Source organism: Styela clava, chromosome 4 (assembly GCF_964204865.1).
Source record: "Styela clava chromosome 4, kaStyClav1.hap1.2, whole genome shotgun sequence".
Taxonomy (NCBI): domain Eukaryota; kingdom Metazoa; phylum Chordata; class Ascidiacea; order Stolidobranchia; family Styelidae; genus Styela; species Styela clava.
The window spans coordinates 20,849,027-20,872,648 of NC_135253.1; the positions used below are offsets into that span (position 1 = coordinate 20,849,027).

At 35.0% G+C, this 23,622-nt stretch overlaps 1 protein-coding gene across 1 annotated transcript; it reads left to right on the forward strand.

Annotated features, from left to right (window-relative positions):
• The first annotated feature begins 12,863 nt into the window (after nt 1-12,863).
• On the forward strand, nt 12,864-19,415 carry LOC120327053 (uncharacterized). Its single transcript, XM_039393435.2, has 6 exons — nt 12,864-13,265; nt 13,657-13,773; nt 14,497-14,662; nt 15,918-16,064; nt 16,818-16,958; nt 17,854-19,415. Exons 1-6 carry the CDS (start codon nt 12,945-12,947, stop codon nt 18,324-18,326), a joined length of 1,365 nt encoding a protein of 454 aa, XP_039249369.2. The 5' UTR covers nt 12,864-12,944; the 3' UTR covers nt 18,327-19,415.
• Nucleotides 19,416-23,622: the final 4,207 nt, after the last annotated feature.

The following is a 23,622-nucleotide window of genomic DNA, read 5'->3' on the forward strand; positions in this document are numbered from 1 at the left end:
CAACACATTTCTAAATTTACTAAGCGGATGATGACTAATGGATTTTTGAGAGAGTAGTTTATTCTAAGAGCAAAAGGCAAACACGTTTATAGTGCACGAAAAGTTCAAGCTTTTAAAGGTTCTGTGGAGCAATAATATAATGTATGTAACCACATTGCTTGTAATTTAGTTAAACGATCTCAACCGGTATCAGTATACAGAATTGAGAGTAACTGAGCTTTTCGTCCATGTTTGGGAAAAGTTTGGGTTAAATATGAATTAGGTCAAAAATATTTTCCACAAATTCTATTTCAGTAAACGCTATAGAACAGATAATTTTGCGCGGGTAAAAATAAATAACGGTTTTAGAATATAAATTTTTCATTTATCCAGTGAAGAGGAAAGCCTATAAGACGGATTAATCATATTGCGAATCACGTCAAGTCGCTTGGTTACAAGTCCATGTTGGTTATAAGATTAGTTAGCCAGTTATTCGTTACAGATGAACGAACTTGTCGGTGACGTAATTTTTTTCCTCTGCGTGTCACTAAACTAAATGAGGTCCGCATACCTTCATATCATACAGAGTGATTGCTGTTATTTCTAAATTCCTATTGCGGTACATAACCCAAAGTGCGTTTTTTTCATATATCGCTGCCGGGAACAAAATTAGCGTATATCACAATTTAATTATTTTGGAAGATTCTGTATTTTTGTAATCTTCTGCTCTATCATCTAATTCTAAACCTAAAAAGAACATAAGGCACTGACTAAGACTAAAACAGGTACACCTCTTTGAAAACCAAACTAAAAATGGCTCCTGGTTCCTAATGACAAAAGATCAAAAATGTGACATAAATTACTTCGGTTTGGCGGCGCATGTGTCAGCATTAAGATTTTCGTCGTTTCCAAATCCATACCGAGATATCCTCGTATATTAGAAAAGTCGGTAACGCAGATACGGTTCATTATTCGAGGCTAAGTTTACTCAGAGGACACGTGTTTGAAATACTTTTGCTTTACCATGATTAGTGCAGTATCAATCATCAATAGCGCTTTGAATACTTAGTGATCCCTTGGGTATTTCTTATAAATATTGATGAAGTGCAGAGAAGCGGTTTTGCTTTCACGGGTAAAGTGATTTAAATGTGCTTGCTTTTGTCTGTTTTAATTTTTTAGCGTGTATACGTGTATACTGGTAATACCAGAGTTAGCAAAACAGCGTCAAAACTCTTGAATTAAATATAATAATTATCGGTATTCGTGCTACAGTATACATGCACTATTGGACACAAAGTGGGCCACCTATGAATCGGTTTCTTAACATGTTGTTGTTGATCTTGTTTTTGTTGGTATTCTTGGTAATTTTCTTCTTATGGTTATGAAAAATCGCTTTTTTCAACTACTAGACCAATTGCTTTGAAAACTTCAGTAGGTAAAGATTGTAATTTTCACTAGAAGGCTATTACTTTTTCGTGTCCATATTTGAGCATAGCGCTTTTGCGTGTATCCTTTCACGCAAATACACGCAAAAAAGATAGTTAGTCTCGCGTAACCCCAACTCATAAGTATATTTATTGTGAAGGGGTCGATATATTACAAGGAACTCAATGGTGGGTGCTGAGATAGAAACAACCGCAGGAACTGTGAGAAGTCAGAAGAAACGCCCGCTGCCTACTTTCATGAAATGCTTTCAAAACAAGATCGCGTGGTCCTTACTGAAGTGACAAGAATTGACGCAGAAATTTTTGCTCAGAAACTTTTACAAAACGATATCGTTTAAAGGCAGAGTAACCTTTGTACGATAAAAATACACAAATTTGGTGCTCCCGTAGTATTCGTACCAAGATGGTGAAAAACAACCCCAACATAGTATGTATACCAGGTTAGGATTGGCAGGTTGTGCGCCATCTTGGTACGAATACTACGGGAGTGCCCAAATTTGTGCTGCTATAGCGTGAGGACTATACCGCCATATATACCTTATCTACGTTTGAGTTAGGGATAAAAATAAATCAATCAGCGGCAGACCTCGCGAAATAGTACTACCTTGAGGTATACCTCACTCTACAGTGTGGTAAACCTCGCGTTATTGTACTAGCTTAAGGAGATATCACGCTAGAGTAACACTAGGAATTGTGTTTAATTTAGTGGTCGACCTAAAGTGTATCTTTCAATATTTAATAGGTAGTGTAAATATTTGCGATGAAATTTAATTTTATTGTGTATTACGCAAGGGTGTAGCCACTGCAAATAAAATTGGAAATTTATACGATCCAGAAGTGTGTGTACTGATATGGAGGTAACCATTTTTTTTCGCCTACTGTACATCAAGTTGTGTTAGGGACTGAAACCTATCGGCGCTAGGTATATTCACTTGGCTAATACAGACAGTCCCCGGAACTCGTAAATAAACTGAAATAGGGAAAATCGGAATAAAATTGGGACCTTACCATAACCTGGTACACACACTGCGGGAGTACCAAATTTTATATGTAATGAAAATCGTATGAAGTACAGGATTAGAACAGCGGAGATCCAATGTGAAATCAATTTTTTTCAGGCAGGCTTCGATATTCTTCCATGCGGCATTTTGTAGTCAATTTTAAATCTCAATCCCTTGAATGTTTAGTAGCAAAACCATTACTGTGTAAAACTTTGCTAGTTAATTTAAATGTATATATCACAAGTTGAATTAAAGTTAAAAAATGATTTTTAAATAAGAATGATAATTTTAATTATCAGATTGAAAACAACTTTTTTTTCGATGTGATAAGTTTTGTTTAATAAATAATTTTTTGATGATTTCTTGTCACGGGAGTTCTCTAATCTCTATACTTTTAAACAAATATTTGAAAACCTTTGGTTCGTGTCCCGAGATAATGATTCACTCCATTGTGTATTTAATGAAAAGATATTACTGTCTTTCCCATGTCTCCTTTATGCGAAGTACAATTGAAACGAGTAATGACTATTGTGCCAATCATTGCTATGTTCCGTTAGTATGATTGTGTTGACATGTGTGTTTGTATGTATTTTTATTTGCCTCAAAAATGTGACAGCATCTGCATAATAATTAAACAGTATAACAATCAAACAGTATAACAGAGACGGGATACATGTTCAAGACCTTACTGATCTAAGACACAATTGTGCGACATGCACCTCTAACAAGTAATGTGGCAGTTTAGGATTATTTATTGTAATATGGCATGTTTGGAATTTGTCGTAGGATCTTGTGGAGATTGGCACAAAAATCTAACATAGGCAGGAATTCGCAGGGGCCGCATGGCTTTTAGTTCTTTATGTAGTTTGGAGTAATTTGGAAAGCTTCTATTACTGTATATTTCTATGTACCGTATGTAAGAGTTCTGCTGCACCCTAACACAAAAGCATTTTGGTACCGTTTTGTCTGGCCAAAGTCAGCCATGCAGTTTACAACAATGACCAATGTTCAGAAATACATTTATGTTAGTGTGTAGCAGGACTCTTAAATTACATTGTATAGTCATGTTTATTCCTGTTACAGCATCCTTCCATTATACGCATACGGAGCCACTAGCATAAAGACATTGAGGAAGGATAGGAGGTTAGTCTCGCGCAGCTCAAAATTACTGTACTTTTGCTGTTAATTTATCATTTTTTTAATTGTGGTCGTCATTAACAGAATATAATCGAAACTAACTCATCATCTATGATTAACACATCAATGTCCATCAGTGATCTGATATGTCGTGACGCATCATTTCCTGTGTCGTCATTATTTCCGCTATCTTGTCATTACCTTTCACCCGAGTCACGTGATGATTTCATCACTATTCGTGATCAGATCTGATGCATTGCAATGTGACTGTTAGATTGGCATGATATAACTACATGATAAACGTTTTCCCTTCATTCCGAATAGTGTGAGGTCGTGAGGATTGCAGAGCGGCCGGCGAGTTGCGTTGCAACTAAAAGCGTTTGAGATTAGCAGACATTTGCTTTTCGCGTTAGCACTAGAGAAGTACTTTTGCGAGACAAGAAATAATAGTGCTTGATTCGATCTGCTTTGCTTGTAGGTACATTAAATTTATTTCTTACATTTATGTTTAGTATTTGTATAACCCTTTAGATGGCGGAGTAAATCTGGAGCATTACCATTTTGCGTTAGCTCTAATTGGAGTGTTACATTGGCTAAAAAAGGGGTGATAGTGCTTGATTTAATATGTTTGTAAGTACAATAAATTTATTCTTATATTTTTGGCAAGGATTTGTATAAAACTTAAGGTAAATGATGGAATAAATCTGGAAAATCTGATTGGTAATTTGTGTAGTAGTTCCTGCCCCATTGAGTGGAAATTCATAACATTTTGCCCGTATTATCAATTGCTATACATAGAACCATACATAAAAAATGAACCAACCGTCGATATAATCATAGTTCTTGTCAGACTGCATTCTACTTAGTTTACCAATAATCAACTTTTGTCTTCTTCGGGCAAAGTTCAGAATTATAATTTACATATTAGACCGAAATTTTTCATTTTGTGTAGTTTTGTCATTTCTTTATACTTAGCAGTGCTTCTGGCCTCCTTGACAAAACAGTATAATCGTAAATGCAAATAAAACTTTACAATGTGTTAGAACTGTAGCTTAAATCTATCAGTATAGCTTCCTTTCTGGAATCTTGTTCGTAGAAAAATGTATTCAATTTCGCTTCTCAGATCGTTCAAAATTCTCTGTCTGTATAAGTTAAGTAATAGATAGAATGTTTATGTGAACAGCTTGAGCACTTTGTAACCTTGGACGTTCCGAGTAGTTCATGCACGTTTTATTATTTGCTCATCATTGTAGTGTGTCATAACAATACTTTGAATATCTGAAATTGCACGAATGGAATGCGCTTCTTCATTTTTAAGAAAGCAGTTATTTTGAATTATTTCTACAGACACAGCAGTTAGTGTTTAAGCGTTAATCGGATATATTTTAAAATTAAACCCACTCGCTCAATCGATGTTTAGGGAATTGGATAGCCTAGGCCAAAAATACCACTACCGCCCTATTAGTTACCTGTACGTTGAAGGGCTGGAGGAAGATATAATAGTTCCCACAAAGACACGTAGTCGTATAAAACCGAAATAAATTTATCGTTTGAATTTCATTTTATTCGGCGCTCCTGTAGTATTCGTACCAAGATGGCGCAAACCTGCTAACCCTAACTTGGTATGCATAATATATTCAGGTTGTGCGCTATCTTGGTACGAATACTACGGGAACACCTTTTATTCAATTCTCATAAAGTCGCTTTTGATTCACTGATTAAGTAATTAAAACAATGAATAGAACTTATTACTAAATAACTCTCAATCAGTATTATCCTGCGGTTGGAACACCCATCAAACAAATGTTTATTCAATCAATCCCACCTGGCACACCTTGAAAAAAAAACGTATTCTGATTTAAATATAGAAAGGTATGAACGGGGTACGCCTTACTTTGTACGCCTCAAAAACTGTGAACATCAGATAAATGTGGTACGGTTATATACTCTCAAATATGCAACTAGTATAACATATTCAAATCTGTATTTGAAGCATGCGAAGTCGACTATTCGACGAACGTTTAATAGTTATTTTATGGCATATTTATGCAGTCTCAACATGTGGATTAGAAAGAATTTGAGATATAGGAGGAAGGAAAACAAGTAGTTCATTTTATTGTCAGTTGGGGTTACATGAGACTCACTATTTCTGTGCTTTTGTTCTGTGGTAAAGGATATTGTAGCAATAATAAAAATGACGGGTCCTTTGTACAAAGGCCCGCCCAGAAAACACCTGTGCCAACGATAAAAATGAGAAAATTAGTAATTATCTATTTAGGGATGCAGAATGCGCTGGAAATTCATATTTTCAATTTATTTCTAATCCCAAATGGATAGTTACTAATTTGTTATTTCGAAACTGTGACGTTTTTTTTCTCAAAATTCACATTTTTGCAATAATGGAGGGGGCTTTCTACAGAAATCCAAAATGACTATTCTTAATAATTAGATTTTTTAAACGTGATTATTGAGTAAAATGATTTATGAATTGAACGCGTTTAAATTCTTACGAATGACTCACGAAGAGTGAAATTGGCACGATCACCTTTCACGATGCATGGAAGAGCAATTATTAACTCGTGAATCAATTATAGGTGACGATACTTAATTCTATTAACATTAAATCACCATCCGTGTGAGCAGATGTTTGTAGCATTAAAGGCGATAATCTTAGTCGCAGTCACGGTAACGCTATAATTACCGGTGGTAATCGGTTATCCACGGTCATGAATTTGAACGACCAACTATCTATTTGGTTAATCCCGTAAGCTCGATGGCCCTAGCGGTTAAATTAAACATGGTCAAACTACGACCCGCGGGCTAAATCCAGCCCGTTGCGTTATTCAATCTGGCCTACCTGATGCTGGCACAACCAAACCAAACTCACATTTTTATGTTTTAGCTAAATAATAGCTCCAGTTATTTATTGAGCTTGTGATCAAATTTAGTTTTTGGTATACGAGGTTTATTGTTTTCCACTTTTATAACACTGTAAATATTGTTTATAAAATGTCACTTTTTACGTCACACTTACATAGCCCGCCCGACTAAGTGCCATGGGCAAAAATTGTGGGCTCTAGTCCAAAAACTTTGCCAACCCCCGGGTCAAATAGTTATACTTATCTGTCTTGGCATCCCTGGTACAAATCTTATGCCCTAACTTCACCCAAGTTTCAATGTCAAACCAGAAAAATATTGTTAGATAGTAATGGGTTCTTGTTTAAGGCCTTATTCGAAGCTGAAGTCATGCGGATAACCATCGCTGTGCCCTGTGCGGGTCTTTTGTACAAATCCCCCGCAACCGCTCAAAATAAAATATTAATAATCCAGTTGCAGTTTGGGTTAAGGTTAGAAATGCAGATTGTGCCGACAATTCAAATTTCCAAAACATTTCAAAAGCATTAATAACATGCTTGTCATATCCCTAATAGTTATGATGCGCAATTTTTCGGTTTCAAAATTCATAGTGAGGCGATTGTATGTCAAAAAACATTGAATTTCTCGCTTCTCTTAACGGTTCAAGTAATTATTGGGGGATCATAACACCTTCCATCAAGCCCATGCATCTGAGAGGTGACCGTACATTTGAACCCTCGTACATTTGAAACCATGTGTGAATCCGCGGGTTCAATCTGTATGCGGGTTCTAAAACCCATGGGTTAGGGTTAGTATGGGTTCAAATATCCGTAAAACAAAAAAAAATTCATAGGTGCAATATATGCAGGAGCAATTGTCGTGGATTCAAATTTACGGGAACCATCTGAGATAATAGCTTTCTAGCACATTAGCTATTTTTGAAATTGGTTACAAATTGAGTATTCTTATATTTGTACCCCGCTGGCTATACATGAGACAACTGTATTTTAATAATTCCCAATGGTAGAAAATTGGAGGTACAAATGTTATTGCACTTAAATGTATCATTTAAATAACCTGCCTTATTGGCTGTCCTTCAGATAACAAATTTAGTGATATGACAAACATATTTTGGTGGTTTAACTATTCTGGCACGCGAATGTATCCCGTATCTTTGATACTTTGATAACGCAAGTGTATCATTTGAGTTTGTTACTGAATACACCATGAAATCGTTCATTAGGTTACTTCATTCATCGTGCGGATGTAAAACGAACACGTAACGGGAAGCGGGGATGTAATGTCGAAAGTACGTGATGTGCATGGAACACAACAAGCATTGAATCATGTTTCGGTTCTCGAATACGTGACATAAAGCCGAACGATCACGTAATATTATATATTACAAGTCCAATGGTAAAAATTGGGAAATAATTAGCCTTGAATGAGCTAGCGACATTTTATCATCTCCACATGCAGACTCCCGCTTTTCTCACAACTTCAGCCTATATTAGTTTAGGATAAATTAACTTCGGCTATTTGCCCATCTTTTCATATTTATCATATCGTCACGCTAATAACCGAATTGCGTAAGTCATTTTTGGCGATTTTGAGTTTTTTATAAAATAGGTATTTATGTAATGCTGCGCACCTGTCTGTTAACTCAGATTTTATTTTTAGAATTCCGAAACCCATAAAAATGGAGATTTAGTATGACATGCACATTTGTGCAATTATTTCGTCATAATGAATCACCATTGTTACCGCAGGACTATTGTGACGTCACAAAAGCAAAATAACCTCTGCGAAGTATTTTCGAGTTTTTGCATCTCGGATTTTAGCTTAGCGCGAATTAATTTGAATTTATAGTACAGTATAGGAAGACGTGCACTTGTGATATTCACTGTCCGATACCAATTCACCTTGGTTGGCTTTTATATTGGGTGCATTGCTGTTTAATTCTTTATATTTGATCTTAGTCTTATTTCGGTGGGTGTGCAGAACGTGTTATATTGATGAAATATATATTTTTAAACATAAAAAATAATGTAATTGAAACTGATTAGCTATTTTTGGGATTAGACACTGTATATTCTGAGAATTACATTCGTTTTTGGAATGTTTAGTTTTCAGGACTGGTGCATATAGTAAAGTTGCAAAATTGCGTATGTCCCCAAGTCATAGACACATTTCTGCCTAAGTCACAGTGCGCCATTATGACGTCACTTAACTGCGTCATACAAATTAACCTAAATCCGGCTACGATCAAAAAATTGAACCATGGCAAATTATTGACTCTCAATGGCATATCAATATCACTGGAAAGTTTTTCACGTTTTTCTCAAAACTGCTAAAAATGACTTACGCAATTCGGTTATTAGCGTGACGATATTATTTTTGGAAAACCGATTCACGTATTAGGGAATTCAACTAAACTAACTTATCCCAACCTATGAACTGAATCTAAGAAAAGAAATGGGAAATTCTGAGGTTGGCAATAATATCATCACAAATACATAACAAGTGATAACCGTTACATCACAACTGACGTCACAAAATCGGTACGTTAGATGTCGAAATGCGGACATTTCACTCTGTCCAGTTAGGAAGTCGAGTTTTTTATACAATCATCCCACTATGCATTGGACGTTAACACAACACAATGAAATATCTCAAATGGTTCCATTACATTTGAACCCACGTACATTTGAACCCATGACAATTGCACCTGTATGCTATTGCATCTATGGAATTTTTTTTTGTTTCACGGATAGTTAAACCCATACTAACCCTAACCCATGGGTTTTAGCACCCGCATATAGATTGAACCCGTGGATATACGCATGGGTTCAAATGTACATGGGTTCAAATGTACGGTCACCATCTCAAATGTATATTTTAAAAACTACTCAGAGACACGCATACCACACATGCTTTTCACAAACTATTTTTGCATCACATATTTACGACTTTCCAATCGTTACTCCTCTAACAGGCGGTGGGATTCTATATTTACCTTCGTAGAATATCATATTAAAAATGAATGCTTGTTATTTATTTATTCATCTCCTTACCAAACAGAAATACCAAATATTTTGATCAGACCCGCAACGACGATGGAGCTTATATATAGAATAATCTTATTAAAAAGTACGTGTATAGCCGTGTGTATTTCTGGTAAAGCTATTTTTTTATAAGTCCTATTATATATATGTTGAAATTTCGGTGGGTGGCCGAGTAAACAATTCCTTTGCGAAATTTGATTGTTCGATTTTATAACATTCATTAAAGAGATATATAAATATGTAACAATTGCTTTCACAAAATGCTACTATAAAAATTCTGCAATGAATTGCTATGTAGAATGTTAAATAGGTAACGCGGACCGTAGAAATTGCTACTGTCAAACAAATACGTTTCCATAAAAGAGCTATTTTGTGTCTTTGCCTGAAGTCAAATATTGCTTGAAATATTAGACAAGGAAAAACACAAATTATTTAATTTCAGCGTAATATTTAATTTGGATTGGCGTATAGTTAATGCTTGGTGCGCAGGATCTTTCTATCTATGTTGGTGTCGCATAGTTACAAGGTTATGTCCGGCATATAGACCACTGCGTAGAAACCAGGGTATACAGACTCTATGACAGAGCATAAAGATATCGGTAATTACATAAGGCATATCAGCTTCTCTAAATAACAGCTTTACTGGAGATCTTCTTTGAGCAAAAGTATATCTGATAGAAAAGTCCTGCAAAATTGTTAGAGCTTCTTCTTTGCAGAATTAACTATTTTTTTTGCAAAATAATTTAGCTGAAACAGTTCTGAATAAAATCTCAAACACAAAGAGTTTGGTCCGAATATACCTAAATCGGCTAACACATATTTTTCAATCAATTTACTTAACATGATTGTGGCGGGTATATAAATCCTGTTCAAGGAACGTCATTTGAATATACTCTCGTACCTTGAGTGGGTAATGTATTGTGTGCGTTTCTCCTAATTTTGTCTGTGTAAATAACAGAGGGCTGAACCGCTATAGCACGAATTCTAATATTTGTTTTCCAGTGAGTTTTTGGCTAATTATAATATTGGCGTTCAAGCTATGTATGTATACAGGCAGGCCCAGTAGAATATCAGTCTACATATCAGTCTTTTTTCGGACCTTCTGAAGTATGCGCACCAAGATGACGCACAACCTGAACTAAGGTTGTGTACCACGCAAGGGTTCAGGTTATGCGACATCTTTGTGCGCATACTTCAGGAGTACCCTTTTTTCTTTATGTATATTCTTAATTTGTGGCTTTGGACTTAGAAATAATTTAAGCTTGCGGCAAAGCTAATGGATGGGGTTAGAATGAGTCAAGTATTTAATTAGGAATAGGGGATTGATATGTGGTCCGAATAGACATTTGAATAGAGATCCTAGACCTAGGATGCTGTTACTATATATGACTTTAGTTCAAGTTAACTTTTTTAGTGTTTAGAAATTCAGCTTAAAGCTCGACATACCCGCTGTGCTATAAATCGGATAATCGGGTATGTCGAAGTATATAGGTTTCATACATTTGGAAAATATAGTAGCAACATGCATACCGATGCGGTTCTCCTGGAGCTCTTTGTGGCAGATGGCTGGAAGTGGCGATAGAAGCAAAGCATTTGACATTTAAAACTTTCAGTTACATGGGTTTGGCGTCAAGGCGCATTAAACAACAATGAAGTTGTGAACCGCATTTGAAAATCAACAAAATACCGATTGAAATAACAAATGACATGTCACAAGTTGGTATACGCCTTTTATCTGAAGGATAACAACTTAAATGCCATGTTGTTTTCAGTAAAACTTGAGCAATAGCAGAAAATGCCAATTATGGAACCCGTGAAGTGTCTTGTGCGTTATTACGTCTAAATTTTCACTTATTACGACAATAATAATAAATAACTTATACCACTAGATTGCAATCAATGAGAAAAAGCATTCTTCGCAATTTTTATGCAACAAATTATTCTATATCAAGTTATATCTATTCCAAGGTGTTTTGCTTCAATCAATCACTTTGTAAAGAAAGTCAATTTAAGTAGCGATATTGTCAAATCTTTCGAGTAAATGCCAGATCGTGTTTCTGCTCTTTGCTAACGCTAGTACCGTCCACTCGTGGTGATGGATTTCTTTTGACCGTAATTCTGTGGTTTGCACCTGCACTTGGCGATATCAAGTATATTCTTTATATCAGTTTATCAGAATAAATGAATTATTGCATAGAGCATATATCTCTTTTATTAACAACACAGGACGCCAAACAAAGACAGAACTCCTACATCAAATCGTTTGAGTAAATACCAGATCGTGTTTCCGCCGCACTATATAGGTTTGCTCTGCGATAACGCTAGTACCGTCAACTCGTGACTATCAGGTTTATTTAATATTGATGGATTTCTTTTGGTCACAATATTGTGGTTTGCACCTGCACTTGGGGATATAAGTATCAGCTTGCGAATAGGCGGATAAGTGAAACTTAACTTAAAAACTAAATTGTTGTTTTGCTTTGCAATTCAAGAGTTTTGCTACACTAATACAAATGTATACGGAGTGCAGCAGGACTCTTGAATTGCATAGTATGGCATTTTTATTTTTGACACATCATCCTTGCATTATATGCATACGGATCCAATAGAGCAAAGGCATTGAGGAAGGGTTGGGAGTTAGTCTCGCGTATTCTATACTGGTTGTTGTTCCTCGTTATGTTGTAATATGTGTCACTATTTATGACATCACTATCATTTGGAAAATTATCTTCAACTAACGCAGGATTTTTTGTAAAAAGCTACTGCCACCAATGCAAAAATGTGAGATTTGTGAAAAACACCGCGGCCACGTTTTAAAATAGGAAATTAGTATTTATTCAGTTAGAGTTATGATTTGTGTTGAGAATGATTTGAACAGTTGAATTTTCAGCGCAATCTGGATTTAACTAGATAGTTACTAATTTGTTCATTTTGAGTGGTGTCGTGGGTGCTTGTACAAAATCTCTCTAACGCTTTTCAACAGCATGTACGGATTAAAATTACGACGAAATGCTAGTTAACAATTAACTACTGACGCATTTTAACAGGATTGAAGATGAGTGTGTCCGTTTTTTAACTTACAAAGTTCCGCGCTCCAGAAGTATGTGTACCAATGGGGAGGCAACTAATTTTGTTCGCCTACTTTACATCAAGTTGTGTAAAGAGACGGAAGCCTATGGGCAGGTGGTATTTTCACTTGCCTATCACAAACAGTCCCCGAACTCGTAATAGAACTAAAATAATCGGAATAAAATTATGGCCTAACCCAAACCTGGTACACATACTACGGGAGTACCTAATTTTCTTATTACGGATTGAGTAAATTGAATCAACGTTGAAACATTGAAATTTATTCAACATTTTGTACTTTTTACAGCAATAATCATTTACTTTTATTTAATACTTGTGAGCTATGCAGCTTACTGGATAAATTGCGGCAAAATGGAAACATAAAACCAGATATGCATCCGATGCGCAAACTACTTTACCACCGAGGAGTTGACGATCACATCGGGACTTACGTTACCGATTATGTCTACTCTGGAGTTTGTTTTCTACTTTGTATTCAACTAATTGTACGAATATATCATGAACGACGAAAAATGACGTCAGAGCAACGTATGACGTCTTCGTGTTGTAAAATTTCAAACTGGTTGCCATGGAACTGGCCAAAAGAGAAACCGACTGCTATTGGTATTTCAACATATGCTGTTTTACTGTTCGGGTTTTCTAACTTTGTGATGATGTTGCTCGGAGGCTTAACACATCAGTTCTTGCAAACGGTGAGTTGGACTTAGTTTTATAATTTACTGGGCAAGTGAAATAATGTTCAAAATTTGCAGTGTTTCTACATACTTTTTGAATTCAAGCAACTAATCATGAATTCGTAAACCAATTCATCTGTAAAGTTAAAAAATAATACTAAGCTTTTTCTATTGTGTTTCAAAATTTAGAAATCAAATATTCATATAGCAGTCTGTTTATAAATTTATATACTCGGAAAAATGAATGTGTTGAAATTTTTGATCTTGTCTGCGAGATAGGTACCCGTATCGAAAATTAATATTATTCATTGGAAACAACATACAAAACGTATTTCTTCATTTGATCTCCATATCGACATATCGAACTATGATTTTTTCATCTTCTTTTTTAATCAAAATTTACTTTAAGGTCGAACCCTACAATGACGATATCAACAATTTATGGGATTGGTTAATAATCTGGAGAGTTGGCTCATCTTTTTCTGCCATTGTTTGTTTTAGTCTACTGATAATGACAGAACAGATGGTAAATATAATATGTACATATTTATGTAAAATGAAATACAAATGTGAAATTCAGTTCATTTTATTTGAAGAATATTGATCAATCCACATTTTAAAATAACGAAAATCTTGGAAACTATCTTCTATATCAGGGGTGTGCAATGGGCGACCCACGGGCCATAACCCGTGGCCCGCCAAGACATTTAGTGCGACCCTTTTCCCCATCGAGTATGAAGTCGCTCACACCAGTAATAATTTCTTTTTCTTTTTTTACTCCATTAAATCTTTTGCCGTTTTCCCCTGCTGATATCTTTATTACTGTAAAGCTGATCTATAGCCGTATTCTATTCTTTTATGTGTCCAGCTAAATGTCTAAAGTTGGTTATATGGCACAACCCTGTTCCATACGTATATTTCCTACAAAATTTTTCTAATAGTAATATTTAGTCCGTGTTATAAGTTCCCCGATTTAAGATGATGTAAGATGGTAAGCATGGATTTCATCTAAAATATTCAGCTTATAATAAAAACATATTCAGTTTGGCGTCTGCGGTATCGAAATTTTACTAATTTCGCACCAATTATTAATATTTTTAATAATGATTTGGTTTTTATAGCGTGTTTTATGTCTCCGCTACAAAGTACATAAATGATTACCCAAAATATTCGTTTCACAGATTTTTTCGTACTTGAATTTTCGTAAATAATAATTGCATAATCCAATTTTTTATTTTCGTTTTCGCAGATAACTCAAGAAAGAGTTTTCCGAATCCCACACACAATTCGTGTTGGTTATTACATCATAATATTTGCAACAGTGGTGTGTTTCTTTGGAGTCAATTATATCCCCTTAACCGGCAAAGTGAAAGATCCGTTCAGTATAAGACAAACTTTTACTGTTACATTTGGAGGTAAGAGTATGATAAACACATCTATTGCCTTTATTTTATTCACTATGCTCACTGACGACAGTAGAGTTTTTTAAATGTAGATATTTCTGAACAAAAATGTTGTTTGACATAGTTTTACAGTTACATTTGGAGGTGAGAGCATGTTAAAGTATGTTGATGCTTCATTTTTATTGCCGCATACACTTTGGTACTCGAAGTATGCGTACCAAGATGGCGGTTATTGCTTTTATATTATATACTATGCTTACATAGAGAAGCGGGATTGTTTTCTTGAACGTTTAAAATTTTGAACAAAAACATTGTGTGACAATGTTTTACTGTTACATTTTGGGGTACGAACACGTATGCTAATGCTTTGGTTTTATTACCACATAATTTTAACTTCCCTTTTTTTTATAACGTAGATATTTTTGAACAAAAACATTATTTATCGCGTACCTATATTGACAACATTTATTGGTTTTATACCATTAACTCTTCTTACTTTAAGACAGCGTTTTTTTTTGTTTTTTTTTAAGCAAAATGGCTCCTAAATAGAAAATTTAATCTGACTGCAATTGTAAAAAGAATTTTTTTGGTTACAATTGCTCCAGTAAATTACCTTAGCCCCAAAATAAAATTTTAAACTGCATTATCGCTGAAAGCGAACAAGCGTTGCAATCTATCGCTGATGCGCTAAAAGATATATAAAGTGTGCAAAAATCTGAGATTTGAGTAAAATACCGCCCACACGTATTTAAACAACACATTAAGTAATTATTAACCTAAGGTTGAGGGTGGGATTAGAAATTATTGAAATTTCAAATTTTTTGCGCAAACTTCTTTTTCAAACCTAACCAGACAATTACTAATTTTCTCTTTTTTGAGCGTTGGCGGTGGTGATTTTTGACGGGATTTTTGTACAAAAAAAGCGATCCGGTAGTATGTGTAAAAAAAGCGATCCGGTAGTATGTGTACCAAAATTTGGATAACAATTTTTTTTTCGCCTCTCTTACATCAAGTTGTGTAAAGAGACGGAAGCCTATGTACAGTGAGTATATTCACTTGGCCAACACAGACAGTCCCCAAACTCGCAATAGAACTAAAAAGAAGAAAACCGGAATAAAATTATGGCCCAACCCCAACCTGGTACACATACTACCGGAGTACCCAAAATGATATACTTTTTAAGACTTACACAAGATGAATTATAACAAAACCCTTCTCCATCATTGCGTTTTATTCCAATATAATTACAGATGTTACTTTATTGCAGTTGTAGTTCTTAACGGCATTGCTGCTCTGATTGTAGTTGTCTATCATTCCTGCCATAAAACCACAAGAAAGTCAACTCGCCCATACTCTACTGAATATGAAGGAAGATATTCTCCGTCGCATTCGCTGAATAGTAATTCTTTTTGTGGTAAGTAGAGGAATTGCAGATGAGTTATAGACTTAGTATACCTATGTTTCAGCTAAAACTTAAATTGAGCAGAGTAATGTATTAACAATTTAAATAAGTATAATCGTATCAGGAGACAATAAATAATTACACATCGTCAAATATGTTTACATATATGTAATTCACGCGAATATTCGATCTTTATCGCTATTCAAGTAATCGAGCCCTATGTTACATTCTAGACTTCATTAGGACATGTAATTTTGCATTATAGCCTTAATTTGGCTCAAACCTCATTCTCAACTATAATCAACGACGTGTAATTAAAATGAGTAAGTACTGCCTAAGCGGAAGGATTCCCATCATTTTCAAAATAATTATCATATACGCTCAAGTGACCGCTAGATCATAGATCGAGATAAAAGTGTGAAAATGCACTTGTGTATTCCACAAATGCCTATAGTTCTTTTACCAAAATTAATCTGATAGTTTCTGATAACAAACTACACAATCTATACTAATAGCTTTGGCAGGTGATGCTTATCCGAAAAGCAGAAACTTCCTTACAATTCAAAGGCTGCTTGGAGTTACACCTTTCTTTCTCTACTTTCGTACTTATTTTTTTTCGTGTCTTTCCTGTTATTCTTTTTTTCATTTTTTTTTTTCATTTTCGTTTGTTTTCTTCCAATTTTTACGAGGCAAATGCATATAGCTACTTTAAGAAAATAAGTAAATCATTTCTGGTATCTAACTATATATATCCTTATTTTTCAGACGATCGGTCTATCTTGGGTTTTCTGTCTTGTAATGGATCAACTAATAGTCACCGTCAGGTCAGGGATGACAAACGCAAAAACCGCAGAAGATTGGAATTGTTTGCGATGACTTTAGCACCCTGGGTGTTCATAGTAGCGGGTGAGATATCTTAAAATTTATATGTTTTTTCAAACTTAAATTATGATCCAATACGCTTTACTTGGACGTTAACTTTAGTTATGATGTAAACTCAGAGGGTGCTACTCTGTTAAAAAAAATTAAAATGAAGTTTTTAATGGGTATTATTATGCACTTAAAACTGCTATATACAGAGAGTAAATTTCCATCTGATGTTTTGAAATAGTGTACTGCTACAATGACATTGACTGTCCAGTCGTGAACGCAGCTTTGTTGTCGGAAAGAATTATACCATTTTTCAAAGATAATTTTAATTTTTATCTAAATGCTGGATAGATTATTCAGAGATCTCTATTAAAATGCCGTATTTTTAAAGGATATTTCTACTATCTCATTATAAACGCCAAATATTTTTGTCAGAATGCATTCCAATCTGCTATTATTCATTTGTAAGAAACAATCATGCGAAAACTGATTGTAAGACATTCCAGAGAATTTTTCGACAAACGACATAATTACCTTAAACGTAGACCATTATCCAGATTTCCGAACTGACATGGGCTAACTACGACCTGGGAGCCAAATCCGACCCGTTTGGTTATTCAATCTGGCCCACCTAATGCTGCCACCAAACCAAAACCAATTTTTGATGTTTTAGCTAAAAAATAGTTGTAGGATTTTGTTGAGATTGCGATTAAATTTAGTTTTGGCTCGAGGCATATTGTTTTCCGTCATTGCTTTTGTAACACTGTAACTTCTTACGTCCCACTTACATGGCCCGTCAGGCTAGGTGGGCAAAATGTTTGGCACTTGGTCCAAAAACCTTGCCCACACCTGCTAGAATGTAGTTCATGGTATCTTCTCTATTGTATGACTCCAGATTGGTGCAAAAAAACTTTTTTTATTCTAATTTCAGGCGCAGCAAACCACTTCATGAAATCGACATGCGCCGATTCGGACGCTGCTCATATTGACCTTGGATGTCCTCTACCGGATTCATTTAACCACAACGCACTCATGCATGTAATGCAAATCGTTTCAGCGATTTCATTTTTTGTTGCGGAGAACATGGCGATCACAAGACGAAGTCAAATGGACGCTTCAAACATCAAAAGAGTGGCTACGTCATCGACAATTTATAATGACGTCATTAACAGTTCTGACATCACAGATGACAAAGATCGTGATGTAAAGAATAACAACAACAACAATAGAAATGATGACGTCATTCAAAACGTCATAAAACAACCAGACGTCATAATCATACCGGAGCTGGAGGAAACCGAAAGGATGAAAATACCAAAGTTTCCAACCAACCTAAATTATGAAACGTTATCAACTAATAATCGACATAGTTTGTATGATAATCTTTCCAACGTGCAGGTATAGTTTCGTCCTTTCCGTCCATTTGTAGTGGTACGTATTTCTGCGATTGGTAAAAGGTTGGTAAGGTCTCTTAGGCTAATATTTTTTCCCCCTTTCCGTATTCCAAAAGCGCTGTTGAAAGCAGATTTCCTAGTATACGGTCTCTTGGGGGCAATCCTTGTGCTGTTAGCATGAGGTTTCATATAGTTTATCGAGATACTATTTTGAAAGGACAATTTACACATTATGCCAATGTGCACAAATCTATAAATAACAAATATATGCAAAATTGCTGGAGTTAAAACCATGACAATGTTGCCATAATATGTTATTATTATATGAATTTTCTCTCTCAAAGTTCCAACATTTTAATTTTTGTTTTATTTGTTGAATTATGTGCAATATATTAGTCATGTTTCCATTAGAAATCTTAAAATTATTTTATTTTTTTCTCGTGTAAGTAACGTACTCTAACTGTTTCTTGTATTTGAAATGGAGCATATTGAAAATTATTTTATTGGGTAGTGTTTTGAACATTTCTCACAATCTCGACCCAGTAGAATGGGTCAATTATACCCATGGAACTACGAGAGAAGTTTCAACCAGAGGTCACTAGTTATACTGTAAGAAAAGAGTATTATTATGTTAGACTTACCATACCCCTATGTCGGAGTTATCTAAAAGCACAGTCCATGAATTGCATATGATATATAATAAAATAATAATATCTGGTGTTACTTGCCAAAATTTTAATTCAAACTTCAGTGGTATATAAAATATTGACAATTCTATTTTCTCAATGAGTGACTTTGTAAGCCTATTTATAACAAGATCTTGCAAATCTGGTCAATATAAACAGGAAATAACAATATAAATTTTTCGAATTTTTTAAATGTTTTTGCCATATTTGCGCAGACATTGAAAACATTGGCTAAATTTTTAATATTTGCTTCTCATCGGTTCAGCATTCGCTTACTATTATTAAAGTTTGATTTAGGCTTATTTGCCTCTACAAAAAACGCTATTTCATCGAACTAAATTAAACGTATTATAATGTTCCAGCATATGAAGTATTATTTTATTATCATTACTAAATAAAATATCTATATTTTCCGCTTGTTTGAGTTTTTGTCGACTTTTGAATTGATACTACAGGCAGTGGCATCGCGCAATTGTGCAACCGATAATACGTAGCAGAATTCGTAAGGACCGGGTAATTAAAATGGCTAGTTTGTTTACCGAAGCTATTCGTATATCTCAAATGAAACTCGATACAGACTTGTTTTTAACATATTTATATTCGTTGCAAGTTTATCGCTATAAATTAACCGAATCATGTCAATCAAGAATTCTAGAAAAGATAAGATTTCACATTCAGGTCTGGCCAGTGTCTAAGCTCAATCTCTCACAGAATGAGAAATAATAAGTTTGATGACATATATATTTCGGCAATGTTTATCTGATTTAATAATTAAATCTCGCCCAGTTGATGTAAAAATACAATTTAATTCTGATATATTTAAGCTACAAAACCCCACATAATTAAGCCTATTTGTCCATTTACAATATATCGCGTGCATAAAACAGAATTACGAAAAAATTCTTCATCATAAAATAGGGTAGATGCAAGCTATTCAGTGACACTGTCAAATTGTCAACAAACAACATTGAAAAATAATTTCTGCGTTCAGGTGCATTTTCAGAGTTAAAGTGTCAAAGGTCAACTTTGGTGTCGAACACACGCAGACTATCAGGTGTTCTATTTCACATATAAGACATTGTTACTAAGCTTAAATTCAAAAAAGACATATGTTGTATTTACTCAGCTATACAAGGGTTAATATTTTAAATCGAACGAGATTTTGCGGTAAAATACTTTTTGGGATAATCTTTCCCTTCTTTGTTGCGGTCTGAGCGTATTTGCCGATTTGTTGTGTGTTGACAAGCGTTTGTCGTCAGTTTCTCAGGTTTTGAGCGTAATGGTGCTAAGGATGTTTACGTAAGATTACAATTGGCTTATCCGAGCTAAGACTGGGGGCTGGGTGCCGTATAACAACTCTCCGCACTGAATGATGGTATTTAAATTTTCATCGATTTGTTCCGATGAGATACCTGTCAAAATACTTGACCATTGTTCAAAATAAAAAACAGGATTTCGCAATTAAACACAATGCATTATTGTCTACTATTTCATTCCTTTCACGCGATGCCACTTTTATATGTAAGCAGATGATTTTTTATAAATTTACAAAGAAATACAAGTCTTTTGCCTCATTTTGTTCTACATAAACTAAAAAACAAAACTCCTCACTAAATAACAGCGCGCCATTGTCTCATTTACCGATGGTTACTTTCAGCAAGGGATTAAACAAGTAGTCCTGGCTTGTGTATATCGAAGTTAAACATCTCAATGTGTTGAGCTGGTTTGAAGTTTATTGTTCATCTTTGAACGACGCTTATAAAAAACGATAAATTTAAAATGATATCTTCGGATATGTTAGCTTTCGAATTTAAATACGTAATCAAAAACGTAACGTAAGTAATATTTTATATTAGTAGTATTTATAATATTTGTATTTTGAAGCACAAATTATTTTATATAATAAACTTAAATGCTTTTGATAGGTGTTCAGCTCTGCAATAACAAAAAGACAGTTTTTCGCCATTAAGTTCAACCAACGACATGCAAGAATAGATATTTCGAAGTTGTTTGTCATAACAAATATCACAACCGTGACAAAAGAAGCGTGTCAATCGTACCCAATCGCCGACTTAAAATGAATACTTGAAATTGATAAAAGCAATGCATTTGTGACCTTATTTACTTTCGTCGAAAATGGCCATTTGTATGCGTTTATTGCTGGGTACTCTCGTAGTGTGTGTACCAGGTTAGGGTTGGGCCATAATTTTATTCCGATTTTCCTTTTTTTAGTTCTAATATGAGTATGGGGACTGTCTGTGTTATCCAAGTATACCCTCGGCACAAAGATATCAATCCCTTCACACAACTTGGTGTAGAGTAGGCGAATAAATTTAGTTTCCGCCATATTGGTACACACATCTTCTGAAGCGACCTAAAAAGAATACTTAAATTTAGGAAAGGGGTGGATATATTTGCCACCTGAATAAATTTTTTCTAAAGTGGTTATTTGTATGCGTTGAATGCTGACAGCTATTTAGATTTTATAAATTATTTCAATTAATGTTGGTATTGGGCTTGCTTCTGGGGTTTACATAATTTTGCTGATTAGAACAAAGTTCGGTTTGGTGCAACCAGTTTTGCGTCACAATCACACCTTAGAAAATGAACACCCATAAATAAAATAGGAGTTAGTCAATGATATCCTCAGCTTTCCCAATAATAAAACAATTTTGTTGTTCGTGTTCATTTACATGCTGTGGCTAATTATAGTACATCCCCTGATTCGAAGTTACATGCATTCAATGACCAGCACTTAATTGCGTTGTATTGCCTGGATTATTATTTCCTTATTACTTAGCACCATTGAAACTTTTTATTACTTTTTAGCCAAATTATTTCTCGCCTCATAAAAAAAAGAGCTTTTGCATTCAAGTTTGACTTGTTGTTGAAGGTCGCAAGTACATGAGTCAATAAGTAATAAAGGCTACTTACTTACAGTGCAAGTTTTAGTGAAGATGGAAAATTAAACCAAACACGCACTCACTTTAAACCAGGGCTTTCCAAGCTGTCAGGATCACGACCCCTTCCAATATATTAAAATTTTTTGTGCGACTCCCTGTTCCGAAAAGCGCGCCCCTTCTTTGGTCTTACGATTAAAGTCGGCATTGTTGTGCAAGCGCGCCGATTCTCTGGTCCTATTATTTTTTTAAAAAATCGTGAAATTTATGTTATGCACTAATTTTAATAATTGTGTTTCGAATCAAACGTCCAAAAATATACAATGTGTGAAATTGGTGTACTCTTTGCGACTCTTAAAATTCGTTGACCCCAAATGCTGGGACGCGACTCCTATTCTAAACCAGTTTTCTCCAAAACAGACATTTTAAAATCATCCCAGTTGAACAATAACGGGTATTTGTCACAATCTGAGTATGGTTCCAAGAGAAATGGTATGTCCACAGGACTACTAAAAATCTAAAACTACAAAACAGGAATTCTGCATGCAAAAAAAGGTCAACAAGAAATCGGCGTAGCGGTCCATTCTGTTTTTTTTATTACACTCTCCTTTATGTGTTGTTTATATTTATAGGCTTATAGAGAATAGTCATTTGACATTTAGTCCTATTTGGGGTACGTTGAATCAAGTTTTGCCAATTTTCTCACTACTGCACGATTTAACAGGCAATTAACTTCCAATGGCGGAAGTATTTGCTTCTTGCGGTCACCACTTACACGCTTTTTATGCCGAGGCTTGCGTCATTTGCGCGCCACTTTCCCAGCATTATGTTTATTCAATAACATTGGCCACGTTTGGTCATAAATAACTTTGTATATAGAACCTGGCCAAGTATTCAAACACAAGGAGTAATGCAGTTTGCTTTGTAACGTGGTATTGGGCTATATATAAAATTTAAAAATTAAATTGTGAAGTAATGAGTGCGTGGGATCGGAAGTGGATTCGGCGAAGCAGGGCTTAACAACGTGAGAATGAACTGTGCTTCGTACAGACTCAAGGGTTCATTAACTTAGGGTTTATCGAATGACGTTGTTGATTGTTGTTGTCAAATTTACAGAATCCAAGTATGAAACTATCAGTTGGGATTACGCAAGACTAACTAACTACCTTTCTTTGCTCTATGCCTTTGGGTAAGTGGGCTCGTATGCGTTTAACGTAAGGATGCTCTGCCAAAGATGATTATACTATTTGATTTAGGAGTCTTGCTGCACACAATCAAATAATTTAAATATGTATTTGTCTTTAAGAGACCTCTAACTTCATTTGTTTTTAAAATGCGGCAACAAAATTGAATACATACTTGTTGGGCAACGAGTATTGTCTAGTCCCGACACGGGCTAAATACGGCGCGTTGGGTAATTCAATTGGCGAAAAAATCGCTACAACTGATGCTACTACAACCAAACTAAAACCAATTTTTGATGTTTCAGATAAAAAAAAAAATAGCTCAAGGAACTTGTTGAGATTGCGATTAAATTTAGTTTTGGCTTGTTGTTTTCCACTTTTGCTTTTGTAACACTGTAAATATTGTTCATAAAATGTGACCTTCCACGTCACACTTACATTGTTCATGGCCTGCCGGTCTAGGTGGGCAAAAAATTTGGCATCTGATTCAAAAACCTTGCCCACCCCGGGTATAGTTTATCAAACCGATGATATGG